Genomic DNA, 14,597 nt, shown 5'->3' with positions numbered 1-14,597 from the left:
GTGAGAAAGGTAGATAGGGTGGTGAAGAAGCCTAATAATGCTTTGATTGATCCCAATGGAGATGCTGGAGAACGGACGAAGGTTTTGGTGTTGGAAGGTATAGAAGATTTAAATCCGAACAGAGTGGCTTATATTCCTCACAATCAAACGAGTGTAATAGATCATGGGGTGATGGCTTTGATCTTGGTTAACAGTGTTAAGAGGACAGATGAAGATGTAGAGATGCCATTGACTCAATCATTCACTCCAGATCAGGGGAAAAAGGAAACTGAGGTAAGACCAATTGTTGATGGAATAGAGAATGATATTTCTCGATAAAAAAAAATGGAACAACACGAGGATATGTATGGGAAGACTAAAGAGTTGGCTCCAATGGATAGAAATCAGTTACAGTTCGAAGAAGATTTACTAGTTCACAATGAGCCACAATCACAGGAAAAGGACTGTTTTTGCATGGGAGGATGATGAGATGGTCAGTCTCTCAGATAGTGAACCTGGGGTGGAACCAGTGGATGTCTGTAAAGAGGTTTTTTCAGATTCCAAAATTCCAAAGAAAAAGAAGCAAAAGCTAGACTATGTTGGTGAAGCTTTACAGAGGTTTTTTCAGATTCCAAAATTCTGAAGAAAAAGAAGTAAAAGCTAGACTAATGTTAGTGAAGGTCAGAAGCTTGAAGCAGGTGATTACCCATTCCTCTAAATTTAGTCTATGATTAGTCCAATAATATATTGGAATGTCTGGGGGGTTGGAATGTCAAAAAACAAGATTAAAGAAAATCATGAGTAGGTATAAGCCGAAAGTTCTTACACTAACGGAGCTATTTTTAAGTGAAGTTTCCATGGCATCTATTACTCGTAGTCTTTCTTTTGATGGTTTTTTGTTGAATGAATCAGTGGAAGGGAAGTTGTGGTTATTTTGGACGACGGAGGTAGGGGTGACAATTCTTTCAATGAGTAATCAATACATTACAGTTATGGTGTCAGATGGTCAACAAGAGTTTAAAAATTTACTTCTTTATGCAAAATACACAAATACACAACGACGGGGCCCTTGGGAGGATCTTGTTAGGCCACGTCGTTCGGAGAGGGGCCATAAGCCAAATCCCAAATACTTGGGATAAGTTGGGACGTGAAGAACCATTGCATGTATGCAGACGGAGCCATTAAACACGTGAAAAGCAGGAATGGACTGGGTCTTGGCAGGCGAGAGATTTACGTGCGAGTGGTTCAGTGGGATCGTGCGAATGGGTCTTCGGAAGTGTAGAGTTTTTCGTTATTTTTATTTCCGTTAGTCATGTTCTGTTTTACGTGTATTGGCATACTCTGTTTTACGTGTTGTTTCCGTTATGTTGTTAGCTCTGTTTTACGTGTGTTTCCGTTAAGTTGTAAGTGGCCTTGCTTATTTAAGCAGCCAAAGTTGTTAATGAAAATGAGAAAAATCATTTGCATTCAAATTGTGGTTCTATTCTCACCCGAAGAGAATATAATTATTCTTACACTTTACTATCTGTATTTGGGACTTATCAATTGGCCTCAGAGCCAGGTTAATAATGGGAACCAATAAAGAGCGTATCGAGCAGATGGAGGCCAGGCTAGGTGGAGTGCAGGATGGGTTACACAGGATGGATCTCGGCATGGCCGATAGGCTTTGTCAGGTGGAAGAAACTCTCAATCGTCTTTCCGATGTCTTATTTGCCAACCAGGAAATTCCCAACCACCATCGAGAAGGAAACGACGGGGGACGGATGGTGGTATCTTCCAAAACAGCAAAACTTGAATTTCCTCGATTTTCAGGAGATGATCCGACGGAATGGTTCAATCGTGTGAACCAATTTTTTGAGTTCCAGAACACTCCCGAAACCCAAAAAGTTTCTTTGGCTTCGTACCACTTGGAATGAGAGGCCAACCAGTGGTGACAATGGATCCGCAGGACATTGCGAGAGGAAGGTCGTGCTCTCTCATGGGAAGATTTTGAAGACGAACTCGGGGCTCGCTTTGGGCCGTCAGAGTGTGAAGATTTTGATGAAGCCCTTTCGAGGATAAGACAAGTTGGTTCTTTGCGTGATTACCAGCGGGAATTTGAGTGCTTGGGCAATCGAGTTCACGGATGGATGCAAAGAGCTCTTGTAGGAACTTTTATGGGTGGCTTAAAGACAGACATCTCGGATGGTATACGGATGTTTAAGCCCCAGACATTAAAAGAAGCCATCAGTTTAGCAAGAATGAAGGATGATCAATTGACTAGACAAAGGAGGTTTACAAGACCTGCACCACCAACGCAAGCTCCCCAAGCTCTTCCCCCTATTACCCGAGCAGCACCACCAACCCCTGTTGTTCCCATGAGGCGACTTACTTGGGAGGAAATGCAGCAGAGAAGATCCCAAAATTTATGCTTTAATTGTAATGACCGTTTTACTGCAGGACACAAATGTCAGGGCCCACAGATACTCATGTTGGAGAGTTATAAGGATAATGGCAACCTGTTATGCGATGATGTCACCGAAGAACAACCAGTCGAAGAGAATCACGAAGGGCCTCCTGAACCAGAAATTACACTGCATGCACTAACAGGATGGACAGCTCCCAAAACCATGCGAATTGCTGCCAAGATTTGTGCCCACGACGTCATCGTATTAATCGATAGCGGATCGACTCACAATTTTGTTAGCGAGCGTATGGCCAATTTGCTGCGTCTACCGGCAGTGCCTACGGAAACCTTCACGGTCCGAGTTGCTAATGGGGAAAATCTCAGATGCCAAGGGAGGTTTGAGGAGGTACAGATCAATTTACAGGGCACCATTTTTTCTTTAACCCTTTATTCCTTACCTCTCATAGGGTTAGATGTGGTTTTGGGAATTCAATGGCTTGAAAGTCTGGGTTTCGTGGTATGTGATTGGAGGAAGTTAACCATGGAATTCACGTGGGAAAATCAGACTAAGAGATTGGTAGGCATTGATGGGCAAAATATCCAAGCGGCCTCAATTGCAGAGCTAACTAAAGGAGTTCGACCTAGCCATGCTCTGTTTGTTGTTTGCCTACAAGTTGCCCAGACGGAACTACCAAGGAATATTCATTCAAGCATACGGGAGTTATTACAGGAATTTTCAGATTTGTTCATTGAGCCTTCAAGCTTACCACCAACATGGGAAGTTGATCACGACATTGCCCTCAAGGATGGAACCGAACCAATTAATGTTCGGCCTTACAGATATGTGTATTATCAAAAGAACGAGATTGAGAAACAGGTCCAAGATATGCTACAATCCGGGCTTGTGCGACCCAGCACTAGCCCCTTCTCGTCGCCCGTATTACTGGTAAAAAGGAAAGACGGGAACTGGCGATTTTGCACAGATTATCGCGCGCTCAACGCCGCAACCATTAAAGACTGATTTTCGATTCCCACAGTGGATGATATGTTGGATGAACTCTACGGTGCCTCTTATTTTACCAAGCTCGATCTGAGGCGGGATACCATCAGGTACGAGTTAAACCAGGTGATATCCATAAAACTGCTTTCCGAACGCATAATGGACATTACGAATACTTGGTTATGCCTTTCGGCTTATGTAATGCACCTTCCACATTTCAAGCTATTATGAACTCCATCTTTCGACAACATCTTCGAAAATTCATATTAGTTTTCTTTGATGATATTTTGATTTATAGTCCGGACTGGGATCAACATTTAGTGCATGTAAGGCAGACCTTCGAAATACTGAGGCAACACAGATTTTTTGTTAAAGCCAGCAAATGCGCATTTGGGCAGCAAGAATTGGAATACTTGGGACACATCATCACAAGTCAGGGGTGAAAGTGGATGAAAATAAAATTGCTGCCATGGTAGGGTGGCCTCAACCTACTAACATTTCGGAACTACGTGGGTTTTTGGGTTTGACAGGTTATTACCGAAAGTTCGTCAAGGATTACGGCATCATAGCACGGCCTCTCACCAATCTTCTCAAAAAAGGCCAATTCGGATGGCATGAAGAAGATGAAAAAGCCTTCCTTGCTCTCAAACAGGCTATGACAACCACGCCAATATTAGCCATGCCAAACTTCGATGATGCTTTCACTATTGAAACGGACGCATCTGGAAAGGGAATTGGAGCTGTCCTGTCGCAACAAGGCAAACCAGTGGCATACATGAGTCGAACCCTTGGAGTGACAAAAAAATCCTGGTCGACGTACGCTAAAGAGATGTTGGCTATCGACGAAGCCATACGTACCTGGCGGCCTTATCTTCTAGGCCAAAAATTCTATATCCAGATCGATCAACGTAGCCTCAAATATTTTCTAGAGCAGCGAATAGCAACGCCGGAGCAACAAAAATGGGTTGCTAAACTCTTGGGCTACGATTACGAAATTAAATATAGACTGGGCCGTGAGAATTCCGCAGCTGATGCTCTCTCGCAAAAACAGGGCAATCCCATTCTTCATGGTATTTTCTTTCCGTAGGTTAGCTTATGTAAAGAAATAAAAAAGGCTACAGAAGAAGACCAGTACATTCAGTCAAAGGGCTGTGCGGCCACTGAGCAACCAGGAGGATCATATATATGGCGCCAAGGTCTGTTACTTTACAATGGAAGGGTCATTGTGCCGAATGATGCTGCCTTAAAGGCAAAACTATTACATGAAATGCACGACACCAAAGTAGGGGGTCATTCGGGCATCCTACGCATGTTCAGGAAATTAAGACAACAGTTTTATTGGCCTGGGATGCATAAATCAGTGCAAGACTACATCACGGGATGCGAGGTATGCCAGAAAATAAAAGCTGAGACGTTAGCTCCAGCTGGCTTTCTTCAACCACTGCCAATCCCGTGTCAAGTATGGGACGATATCACCGTAGACTTCATCGAGGGCTTACAAGTGTCGCAAGGAAAGGACACCATCATGGTGGTTGTCGATAGACTTAGTAAGTCCGCTCATTTCCTTACTTTAAGTCATCCTTTTACTGCAAAAACTGTAGCAGAAAAATTTGTGGAAGGCATCATCAAGCTTCACGGTATGCCCAAATCAATTGTTAGTGATCGGGACCCAATTTTCATCAGTAACTTCTGGAAAGAATTTTTCAAGCTATCGGGCACCAAACTGCAGCTTAGTTCCGCATACCATCCACAGACGGATGGCCAGACAGAAGTCACCAATCGCTACGTCGAACAATATCTTCGGTGTTTTGTTCATCAGTGGCCACAGAAATGGAGTGACTATTTACCTTGGGCGGAATACTGGTATAATACGACATACCATATTTCAACAGGGATGACCCCTTTTCAGGTGCTGTATGGAAGATTGCCACCTTCCATTCCGACGTACAAAGATGGACTATCACCGGTACATGAAGTTGACCAGCAACTCATAAATCGGGATGAACTGCTACAGCAACTGAAGGCCAACTTAGAGAGATCAGTGAATAGAATGAAGCAAATGGCAGATAAGAAGCGAAGAGACATTTCATTCGATGTCGGCGAGTGCGTACTTTTGAAGCTGCACCCATACCGGCAGCAAACGGTCTTCAAACGGGTCCATTAGAAACTAGCTAGCCATTTTTATAGACACTACCAGATTTTTGAGAAGATCGGGCCTGTTGCATACAAATTACAGTTCCTAGAAGGGGCGCATATTAACCCGGTGTTTCACGTGTCACTCCTCAAACGATATCAAGACAATGGGGGGAACGCTGAAACGCTACAGACCGAGTTACCACCATTCATTGATGAAGGGGTAGTCTTAGTGGAGCCACAAACTGTTTTAGACTACCGTTGGATCAAGCAAGGAACTCAACTGGTCGAAGAAAACTTAGTGCAATGGAAACACCTTCCAGCCGAGGAGGCAACTTGGGAGCCAACAAAGAAGTTACGGGAGATGTTTCCGAATTTGGACCTTGAGGACAAGGATCCACTTGATGGGGGAGGTATTGTTAGGCCACGTCGTTCGGAGAGGGGCCATAAGCCAAATCCCAAATTGGGATAAGTTGGGACGTGAAGAACCATTGCATGCATGCAGGCAGAGCCATTAAACACGTGAAAAGTAGGAATGGACTGGGTCTTGGCAGGCGAGAGATTTACGTGCGAGTGGTTCAGTGGGATTGTGTGAATGGGTCTTCAGAAGTGCAGAGTTTTTCGTTATTTTTATTTCCGTTAGTCATGTTCTGTTTTACGTGTATTGGCATACTCTGTTTTACGTGTTGTTTCCGTTATGTTGTTAGCTCTGTTTTACGTGTGTTTCCCTTAAGTTGTAAGTGGCCTTGCTTATTTAAGCAGTCGAAGTTGTTAATGAAAAGGAGAAAAATCATTTGCATTCAAATTGTGGTTCTATTCTCACCCGAAGAGAATATAATTATTCTTACACTTTACTATCTGTATTTGGGACTTATCAGATCTGGAGAGGGATGGGGGTTCGAGTATTCCTTGGTTGATATCTGGAGATTTTAATGTCATTTCTAATGATAATGAGAGGAGAGGTGGAAAGCCTTGCTCATTGCAGGCTATGAATGAATTTAATTCCTTGATTCATACATGTGGTTTGATGGAGATGAAGTTCCTGGGAAAAAGTTTTTCTTGGTGTAACGGCCTCTATGCGTTATTTACCTCGCACTACGTCTGATCATGCACCAATGGTTATTTCCTCAGCAAGCAAGGTAGTATCGTATGGTCCCTCTCCTTTCCATTTTCAACAAATGTCGGTGGAATATGCTGGGTTTTTAGATTGTGTATAAGAGTCCTGGGATCAAGATGCTCAAGGTATGGGATTGGTTAAATTGGTTTCTAAAATTAAAAGATTGAAGGTGAGACTAAAAAGCTGGAATAGAACTATTTTTGGATGGACGAATCAACACATTCAGGAGTTGGAGTGTCGGTTAAAAGGCCTCAAGTCCAGTTTGCAGAGGCAGTATAGTGAAGATATTGAGCAAGACTTGTTAGCTACCAAGATCGAGCTTGACACCTGGGAAAAGTTGGAGTATCCGTCTGGCGCAATGTGCACAAGTGCAGTGGATGGAGCAAGGAGATAAAAATACTTGGTATTTCCACACATTGCTCAAATATAGAAAATAGAGTCAGGTTTGTGAGATGCGGCTTCAGAATGGGTTGTCTTAAAGTCTCCACAAGAAGTTCATGATGGTGCGGTTTCTTATTTGGACAAGTTTTTGGGTCAATCTTCTAGTGTGGAGTATCCAAAGTTGGAGGGTTTAGTTGAGCCTGTTATATCAGATGAGCAAAACTGCCAGTTGAGTCATTCACCTTTGGTGAAGGAAGTTAAAGAAGTTGTTTTTAGCATTCTCGTTGATAGCGGCCCCAGATCAGATGGATTTGGTTCTGGATTCTATAGAGCATGTTGACTCACTCAAAAATGAGCAGTACAAAGGCTATCCCAAGTGCAGGAAGATGTCGCGTAATAATTAGGAATAAATTCCTAGATCGTCTCTTCCGGGAAAGTTACTTAAAATCAAACTCGTTTAAAATAGTGAAAATATTCACAAAGAAAAAATAAAAATGATGGTATGTGCAATGGATTGAAGAGTGCAACAATAATGAAAAGGGCACTAGTCATGAACTAGATTCATATTTTTGGATTTTTGAGTGTCGAAATGAATTGTAAAAGACTAATAAATTGAAATTAACAATCAAAGAATCAACTAAACTGAACAATCTTAATTAATCTGAAAATTAAACAATAAAACTAAAATTATTTAAGTCCTAATTAAAATTTGATCAATCTAATATGCAATGGAACTAAGAGATTAATAAAACTAAGTTAAGAATTAAACTAGATTAGAAAGTAATTGAAAATATGAACTTAAAATTGAAAAACCCCAAAATCAAGATTCTAGGGTTCATCCTTATATTCAAATCAAAAATTTTCAAAATTAATCCATAGCAATTGTAATCATTATTAAATAAAAGCTTAAAGAAGGGAGAAAAATAAATAACACGAAGTAAATAAACACCAAATAAAATGCCTAAAAGTCTAAGCTAAATATCTCAAAAATATTTCATAAACTTTAAACTAAAATTGAATAAAAGGTAGGGAATGAAAAGAGCAAGCCAAATGAATGGAGATGGAGGTGGTAGGCAATGGAGGAGGCGGCTGGAGCGGCAATTGGACCCTAGAAAAGTTCTTCAAATGTGCGGCGTTGCTCTCCAAAAGTTTCCAATTTCGTGCTAATGATATACTTAAATAAGGTAGGAAAGAAACTCTAATGTCTTCATATTTCCGCACATAAAATCGCTTAAATTTTAGGACTCAACTTGGCAGCCACGTATGTGCTTCAGGAGTTTGAATTTGGAAATCCTTATTAGAGACAACTTTGTATCCCTTTAAGATAGATTTTCAACGCATCAAGAATCGTATCAATATGATATTTGAGCAAAAAATTATGATTAAAATACTAAATTGTGTCCATTCTGTAAACTTGATTTTTCTCAAGTTTTTCATTTCTTGACCTTTTGGTACATTGACTTCTCTCAAACTTTTCATTTCTTGACCGATAAAAACAATAGAAAGTATAAATAAATAAAAAAAGAATAATAGAATCTCAAAAATATATTGTGCATGTAAATGAACATTATCCAATTAAATCATAAGTTATAAAATTAAGTATAAATCATGTTATTAACCAATTTAAAACACAACTCGGATTTATTCATCTTAACTATTTTTTCATTTAAAACCAATAATAATGTAATGAAATAAATAAAATATATTGGTTCTAAATATATAAAATATGCAATAATTCAGCTTAATCACATTTTGAAAATTTATTTGCAATGATGTTATAGATGTAGCCAAGGAATTTTTTAGTGGAAGTCCTCTGCCGAGATTTTTTACATCCTCTCTGTTGGTGCTTATTCCTAAGGTATTGCAACCTTCAGACTTTCATAACTTCCGCCCCATTAATTTATGCTCAGTTTTTTATAAGATATGTTCCAAGGTTCTTGTTAATCATTTAACACACCTGCTTTCATCTATGATCTCTACGGAACAAAGTGCTTTTATACCCGAAAGAAGTATCTTTGATAATATAAGTTAAATGCAAGAAATGGTTTCTTGTATTAATAGAAAGAATCTGGGAGGTAATGTGATTTTCAAGATTGATATGGCAAAGGCCTATGACAAGGTGAAATGGGACTTTCTTTTATATGTTTTGGAGAGGTTTGGATTGTCTAACGTTGTGTGTGGGGTGATTAGAAATTGTATTCAGTCGCCGTGGTATTCTATTAAGATGAATGGAACGGTTCGTGGGTTTTTTCAAGGGAGAAGAGGGTTGAGGCAAGGAGATCCCCTCTCGCATTACCTTTTTATTATCTTGGAAGAAGTCTTATCCCGTCTATTGAAGCAAAATTTTTCATATGGAAGGATTGGTAATTTTTCTCAACCATGAGGGATGCCAATAATTTTGCATCTTCTATATGCGGATGATATTGTCATTTTTGCAAATGGGAGTAAGAAATCTGTGAAAGCATTGATGGAAGTGATCAGCACGTATGAGAAATGGTCTGGGCAATGTGTAAACAAAGACAAAACAACAGTTTATTTTGCAAAAAAAAACTTCAACTGGTAGGAAGAGGGAGCTGCTTCGGATTACGGGTTTTGTACAAGGATCTTTTCCTTTTACATACCTTAGTGTTCTGATTGCTTCAGGGAAATTATTAAGAAGATTTTTGGATCCTCTCATCACAAGGGTCCGGGATAAGATTGGTGGATGGAAAAATAAAATGTTTGTTTGTTGGGGGTAAACTGGTTTTGATGAAGCATGTTTTCAACTGGAAGGTTGTGTTTTTGGTTTGATAACTAGTGGGATGGGAGTCCACTTGCTAATGTTAATCAGGTAATGGAAGAGCCGAAATTGCAAATATGTGAGTTAAAGGTAGAGAATGGCTGGGATATTGATAAGCTGGAAAGGATGGTCGACATTGAGAGGGCAATCGAAATTTGTAATTATTTGTGTTCACACAGAGAAGGCCAAGATATATTGGTTTGGACAAAAAATAATGATGGGAGGCTCTCAACAAAAAGTGCTTGGGAGTGTGTTTGTCTTCATGCTCCAGAAGTGTGCTAGGCTGATTGGGTTTAGCATGAAAGGTTACCAAAAAAAATTTGTGTTTATGTGGAAGGCAATGAATAACTGTCTTAGTGTTGATGAGAGGTTGATAAGGATTGGCATTCCAATCCCTTCAAAATGTGATTGCTGTGCAGGAGGGGATACAGAGGATTTAAATCACGTTCTAATGGCGGGTGCAGTTGCTTCAGAGGTTTGGAGATTCTTCTCGGACAGTGTTGGTGTGGTTCAGGAGGGCTTCAAGAACAACGCAAATGGGTAGTATAATTGGCTTACTACCATCTATTATTTCATAAAGGTTATGGTTCGGTCGATGTAAAGCAAAGATGGAAGGAAAATTATTTTCAATTGAGGAAATAAACCAACTGATCCATTTCACAGTAGGTAAATTGTAGAATGTAAAGTCAAAGGCTACAAGATATTCACGTGCAGATGAAGCGTCGCTACATGAGCTCAATGTCCCAATCATCCCAGTAAAATAGAAGGTGCTACAGGCTGTAGTTTGGAAGAAACCAATGTCTGGCAGAGTTAAACTAAACATAGACGGTAGTAGTTTGGGGAACCCGAGAGCTTCAGGGGTAGGAGGAGTTTTACATGATTCTTACGGAAATATTGTTCTGGCTTTTTCAAAACACCTTGATGAAGGAACTAATACTAGTGCAGAGTTGCAGGCTATGCTTTTTGGGTTACGATATTGCCAAGACATGCGTTTTCAAACAATAGAGGTGGAATCAAACTCGAAAGTGTGTGTGAAGTGGGTGCATTGGCAGCGATGTAATGTGTGGTATCTAGAAGATTTTTGGGATGAAATAATGGGTTTTGTTCATAGGGGGATGTTACTATGCAGCATATTTTTGGAGAAGGAAATGCTCCGGCCGATTATTTGGCAAAATTGGGAGCAAATGGAGTTTCGTGTGAGTGGACTTCTTTAAGTCAGGTTCCAAGGTTTTTTAGAGGTTTGATCTGCACAGATAAATTAGCGTTGCCTTATTTACAGTCTTGCTAATTTTTGTTATTTTTGGGTATGTTAGTTTTCTTTAACGATTATAATTTTGGTCATAAGGTTGTTTCAGGTTTTAGTGGAAAATTGTCAATTGAAAAAATGTAACCAAGGTATTCCCCTACCAAAAGAGAGAGCATTTCAATAAAGCCTTCGGGCAATTTATATTAAAAAAGAAAAAGAAAAAAAAAAAACTTCCTCGCCCATATAGACATAACATGGTCATGAGGTACCCACTGCTAACATTTCTCACTTGTCCACAATGGGTACAATGCCCACTAATAATCTCCACCTAATCTCTCATTAAAATGAAGCATACAACCTGACGAGAAGGCAAAGGGTATGAGTACTGAAATTACCCAAGTACCCCTGTAACGCAGCGGAAATATCTACCAATTCACTCAACAAATTGGTTAGCCGTCAAGCATACAATTAATTTAATAATTAAACAATAACATAAAATAAATAAATTGCATAACACTAAGATTGGTATCGAAGGGAAACCCTTTAAAGAACTCTTTCAAGGTAAAATTCTACGGGGCAGCCAAACCCAGAAAAGTCAATTTTATTATTTGAAAATCAATTACAAGTAAAGCTCAATTACAAAACCTTTGTCAATTGACACTCTTACTTGACCTGACAAATGACCTATTTGTCTTCTACCGCAGTAGCAGCCATAACCTCTGACGATCTTCAAACATTGGCTTTTCTCCTGGAACTCCAGTGGCTGAAACTCGACCAATCAATTCTCCAACATGGAGTATGCACGCACTAAAAAAAGAGAGATAAAACACAAGAAAATTCTCAAGAGAATTTTCTCACACTCAAGTACCACTCTCTTAGAGAAACAGTATGAAAATTCTCTAAGGAATTTTCTCACTAAAATATGCACTTGAAAGTACTCTAAAAAATATGCAAATCTGAATCTCTGCTGATCCTAACCTATAGGATCTCTAAATAAACAATCTGAAAATCAATTTCAATTGCAGTAGGATTCTACTAACGGAACAAATCTGATGGGAGTTTGATCTGTAGTAGGACTCTGCTGACGGAATGAGCCTGGTAGGAATTTGATCTGCAGTAGGACTCTGCTGAGGTCGCGAAGTCGTCTCCTGACGAAATGCTGATGTTTCACGATAACTCTTCATTGCAGTAACAGATTTCAGATCAACCTCTTCTCTAGATAAGTGCAGATTTCTTGGGACTCGATTTTTTAATTTATAACTTATCTAAACAACTTCTAATACCTCCAAGATAAACTTAATATTGTTATAGATAAAGTCAATAAATAATTTACATTCATCCAAAATTACTAACTTAATGATAGGATAAACTCTATCATTTTAGTCACCTAATCATATACAAACTAATCAACTTAGTCACCTAGTCCTAGCCAAACATTTACATCTACAATCTCCCCCTTTGGCGGATTGGTGACAAAGTCAACTTGAGGAATGTCTTGCATCTACAATCTCCTCCTTTGGCAGATTGGTGACAAAACCAACTTGATGAATGTAAAGTGTACCTGGGACAAACACAACCAGCAGACCAACATCTCGTGAAAAGAAATCTTAATACAGTAATAAAAAGAAATGACATAGAACACTCTTTGAAATTAGTCTTAATAAAATCAAAGGTTAGACGTAATCTAAACCTACTAAAATAGTGTTCTAGTCATCATCAATAACCATGTTTTGTACTTAGTTCTCCCCCTCAATATTCTACTGCTCCCCCTTAAGTGTATAGTTCTCCCCCTCAATATTCTGTTGCTCCTCCTTAATCTCTCCCACTTTTTTTTTTCAGCAATACACTTTCTTCACTTATTCATTTAACTCCCCCTCAACAACACATTTGAATCTCTCCATTTTTGTCACTAATTTGACAAGACTTATAAGATAATAAATATCACTTATGTGAGCTGAGATGAAGACACTAAAAAAGACATGATGAACAACTCCCATGTGTCTCAACTTTTCATGGATTAAATGCATCTGATGTATGAGTATGAATGCAACTAAAATCATGACAAAATGAATGAAATAGTTTGGTTCAGACATAAAAACAAACACTTGGTAGGCATAGCATAAAAACCGAAGTGTATAATCCCAACACTAACTCATACCTCAATATATTTTACATAAACCAAAATAAATAATAATAAAAATTTTTAACAAAAATTTTTATTTATTTTTATATATAAGCAATGGGGCAAGTAACATGTCTATATACATCTTAGTTCAAAATATAGTGTTACTCACAAAAAAACATTCAATAGAGTACACCCTCTTATTTGTATCAATCACCATGGATGTTCACACCTCATAAGATCATCAATGTCAAAGTTCATGTGAGTGTGTGAGTGAGCAAACTTATAGATAAAATTAACTCTTTATTTCTTTTTCTCTTCAATATATTTTAGATAAATTTATTCATGAGTATTTTCTTCTTATAGATGTGCCCAAGAGATTGTCACTCACCTCAAAAGTCAAATTTTATGCTAGGGCCTAGATACATGAGCATCTCCTCCAAACACTAGTTTGCACAATCCTTTTTTTGTGTTCATGTTTGTTGCTCATCTCTTTCCATAATGATTAGAGCAACGATTTTTTCTATAAGAACTTAAGGGGGTAGATCCGTGTAGGGTGTTTGTCTTTTTCCACAATGATTAAACACCAACTTTTTCTATATGGATCAACTCTTTGTGTTTGGCAATGGGAGATCTCTTTATTATTGTACTAGGTTCAACTAGTATTAGTCAATTCAAGGCATGTACTTCCTCTATGGTAAGCATCTCAATAATAAATATGAAATTTAATTATGAGGTGCATACACATAAGCTTCTCACAGTGTTTTGTAAATGAACTTTGTCAAGATGACTTATAGGATTAGTATGCACAAAGTGAACTGCTCAAAGTAGAGAGATGCATAAGTTCAAAAATTTATTTTGTGAGAACACATGTACTCAAACCTTTGACATATCAAGCATGCACTTCCCAAAAACAAAATAAAAACAAACCAAAAAATAATGTATTTCACACTGAAAAATAAAATCATAAAACAAACACTAAACAAAAATGCATGTCCTAGGCTAATGATATGCAAGGAATGCAAGAACATGCAAGTAGTCCTATCGCTTAATATCACACACACGTTCATCTAAAGACTTTAGGAAAACCTTCATACGAACTTCCTAATAAGCATAGTTTTTCTCATCAAAGTGTGACGGGACATATAATGACGACGACATGATCTACAGGGACACGGATCATACTCGGATGAGTGAACCACGCTTTAATACCAATTGAAATTACCCAAGTACTCCTATAACGCAGCGAAAATATCTACCAATTCACTTAACAAATTGGTTAGCCGTCAAGCATGTAATTAATTTAATAATTAAACAATAACATAAAATAAATAAATTGCATAACACTAAGATTGGTATCGAAGGAAAACCCTTTAAAGAACTCTTTAAAGGTAAAAAAACCCTACGGGGCGGCCAAATCCAGAAAAGTCAATTTTATTATTTGAAAATCAATT

The 14,597-nt window shown here is 38.6% G+C and overlaps 1 protein-coding gene across 1 annotated transcript; it reads left to right on the top strand.

Annotated features, from left to right (window-relative positions):
- Positions 1–418: 418 nt before the first annotated feature.
- Positions 419–3,386, top strand: LOC121265907. The gene is made up of 3 exons (XM_041169571.1): positions 419–597; positions 1,535–1,810; positions 1,928–3,386. Exons 1-3 carry the CDS (start codon positions 419–421, stop codon positions 3,384–3,386), a joined length of 1,914 nt encoding a protein of 637 aa, XP_041025505.1.
- Positions 3,387–14,597: the final 11,211 nt, after the last annotated feature.

This window comes from Juglans microcarpa x Juglans regia, chromosome 5D, assembly GCF_004785595.1.
Source record: "Juglans microcarpa x Juglans regia isolate MS1-56 chromosome 5D, Jm3101_v1.0, whole genome shotgun sequence".
NCBI classification, from domain to species: domain Eukaryota; kingdom Viridiplantae; phylum Streptophyta; class Magnoliopsida; order Fagales; family Juglandaceae; genus Juglans; species Juglans microcarpa x Juglans regia.
This window is presented reverse-complemented; position numbering and strand designations above follow the sequence as displayed.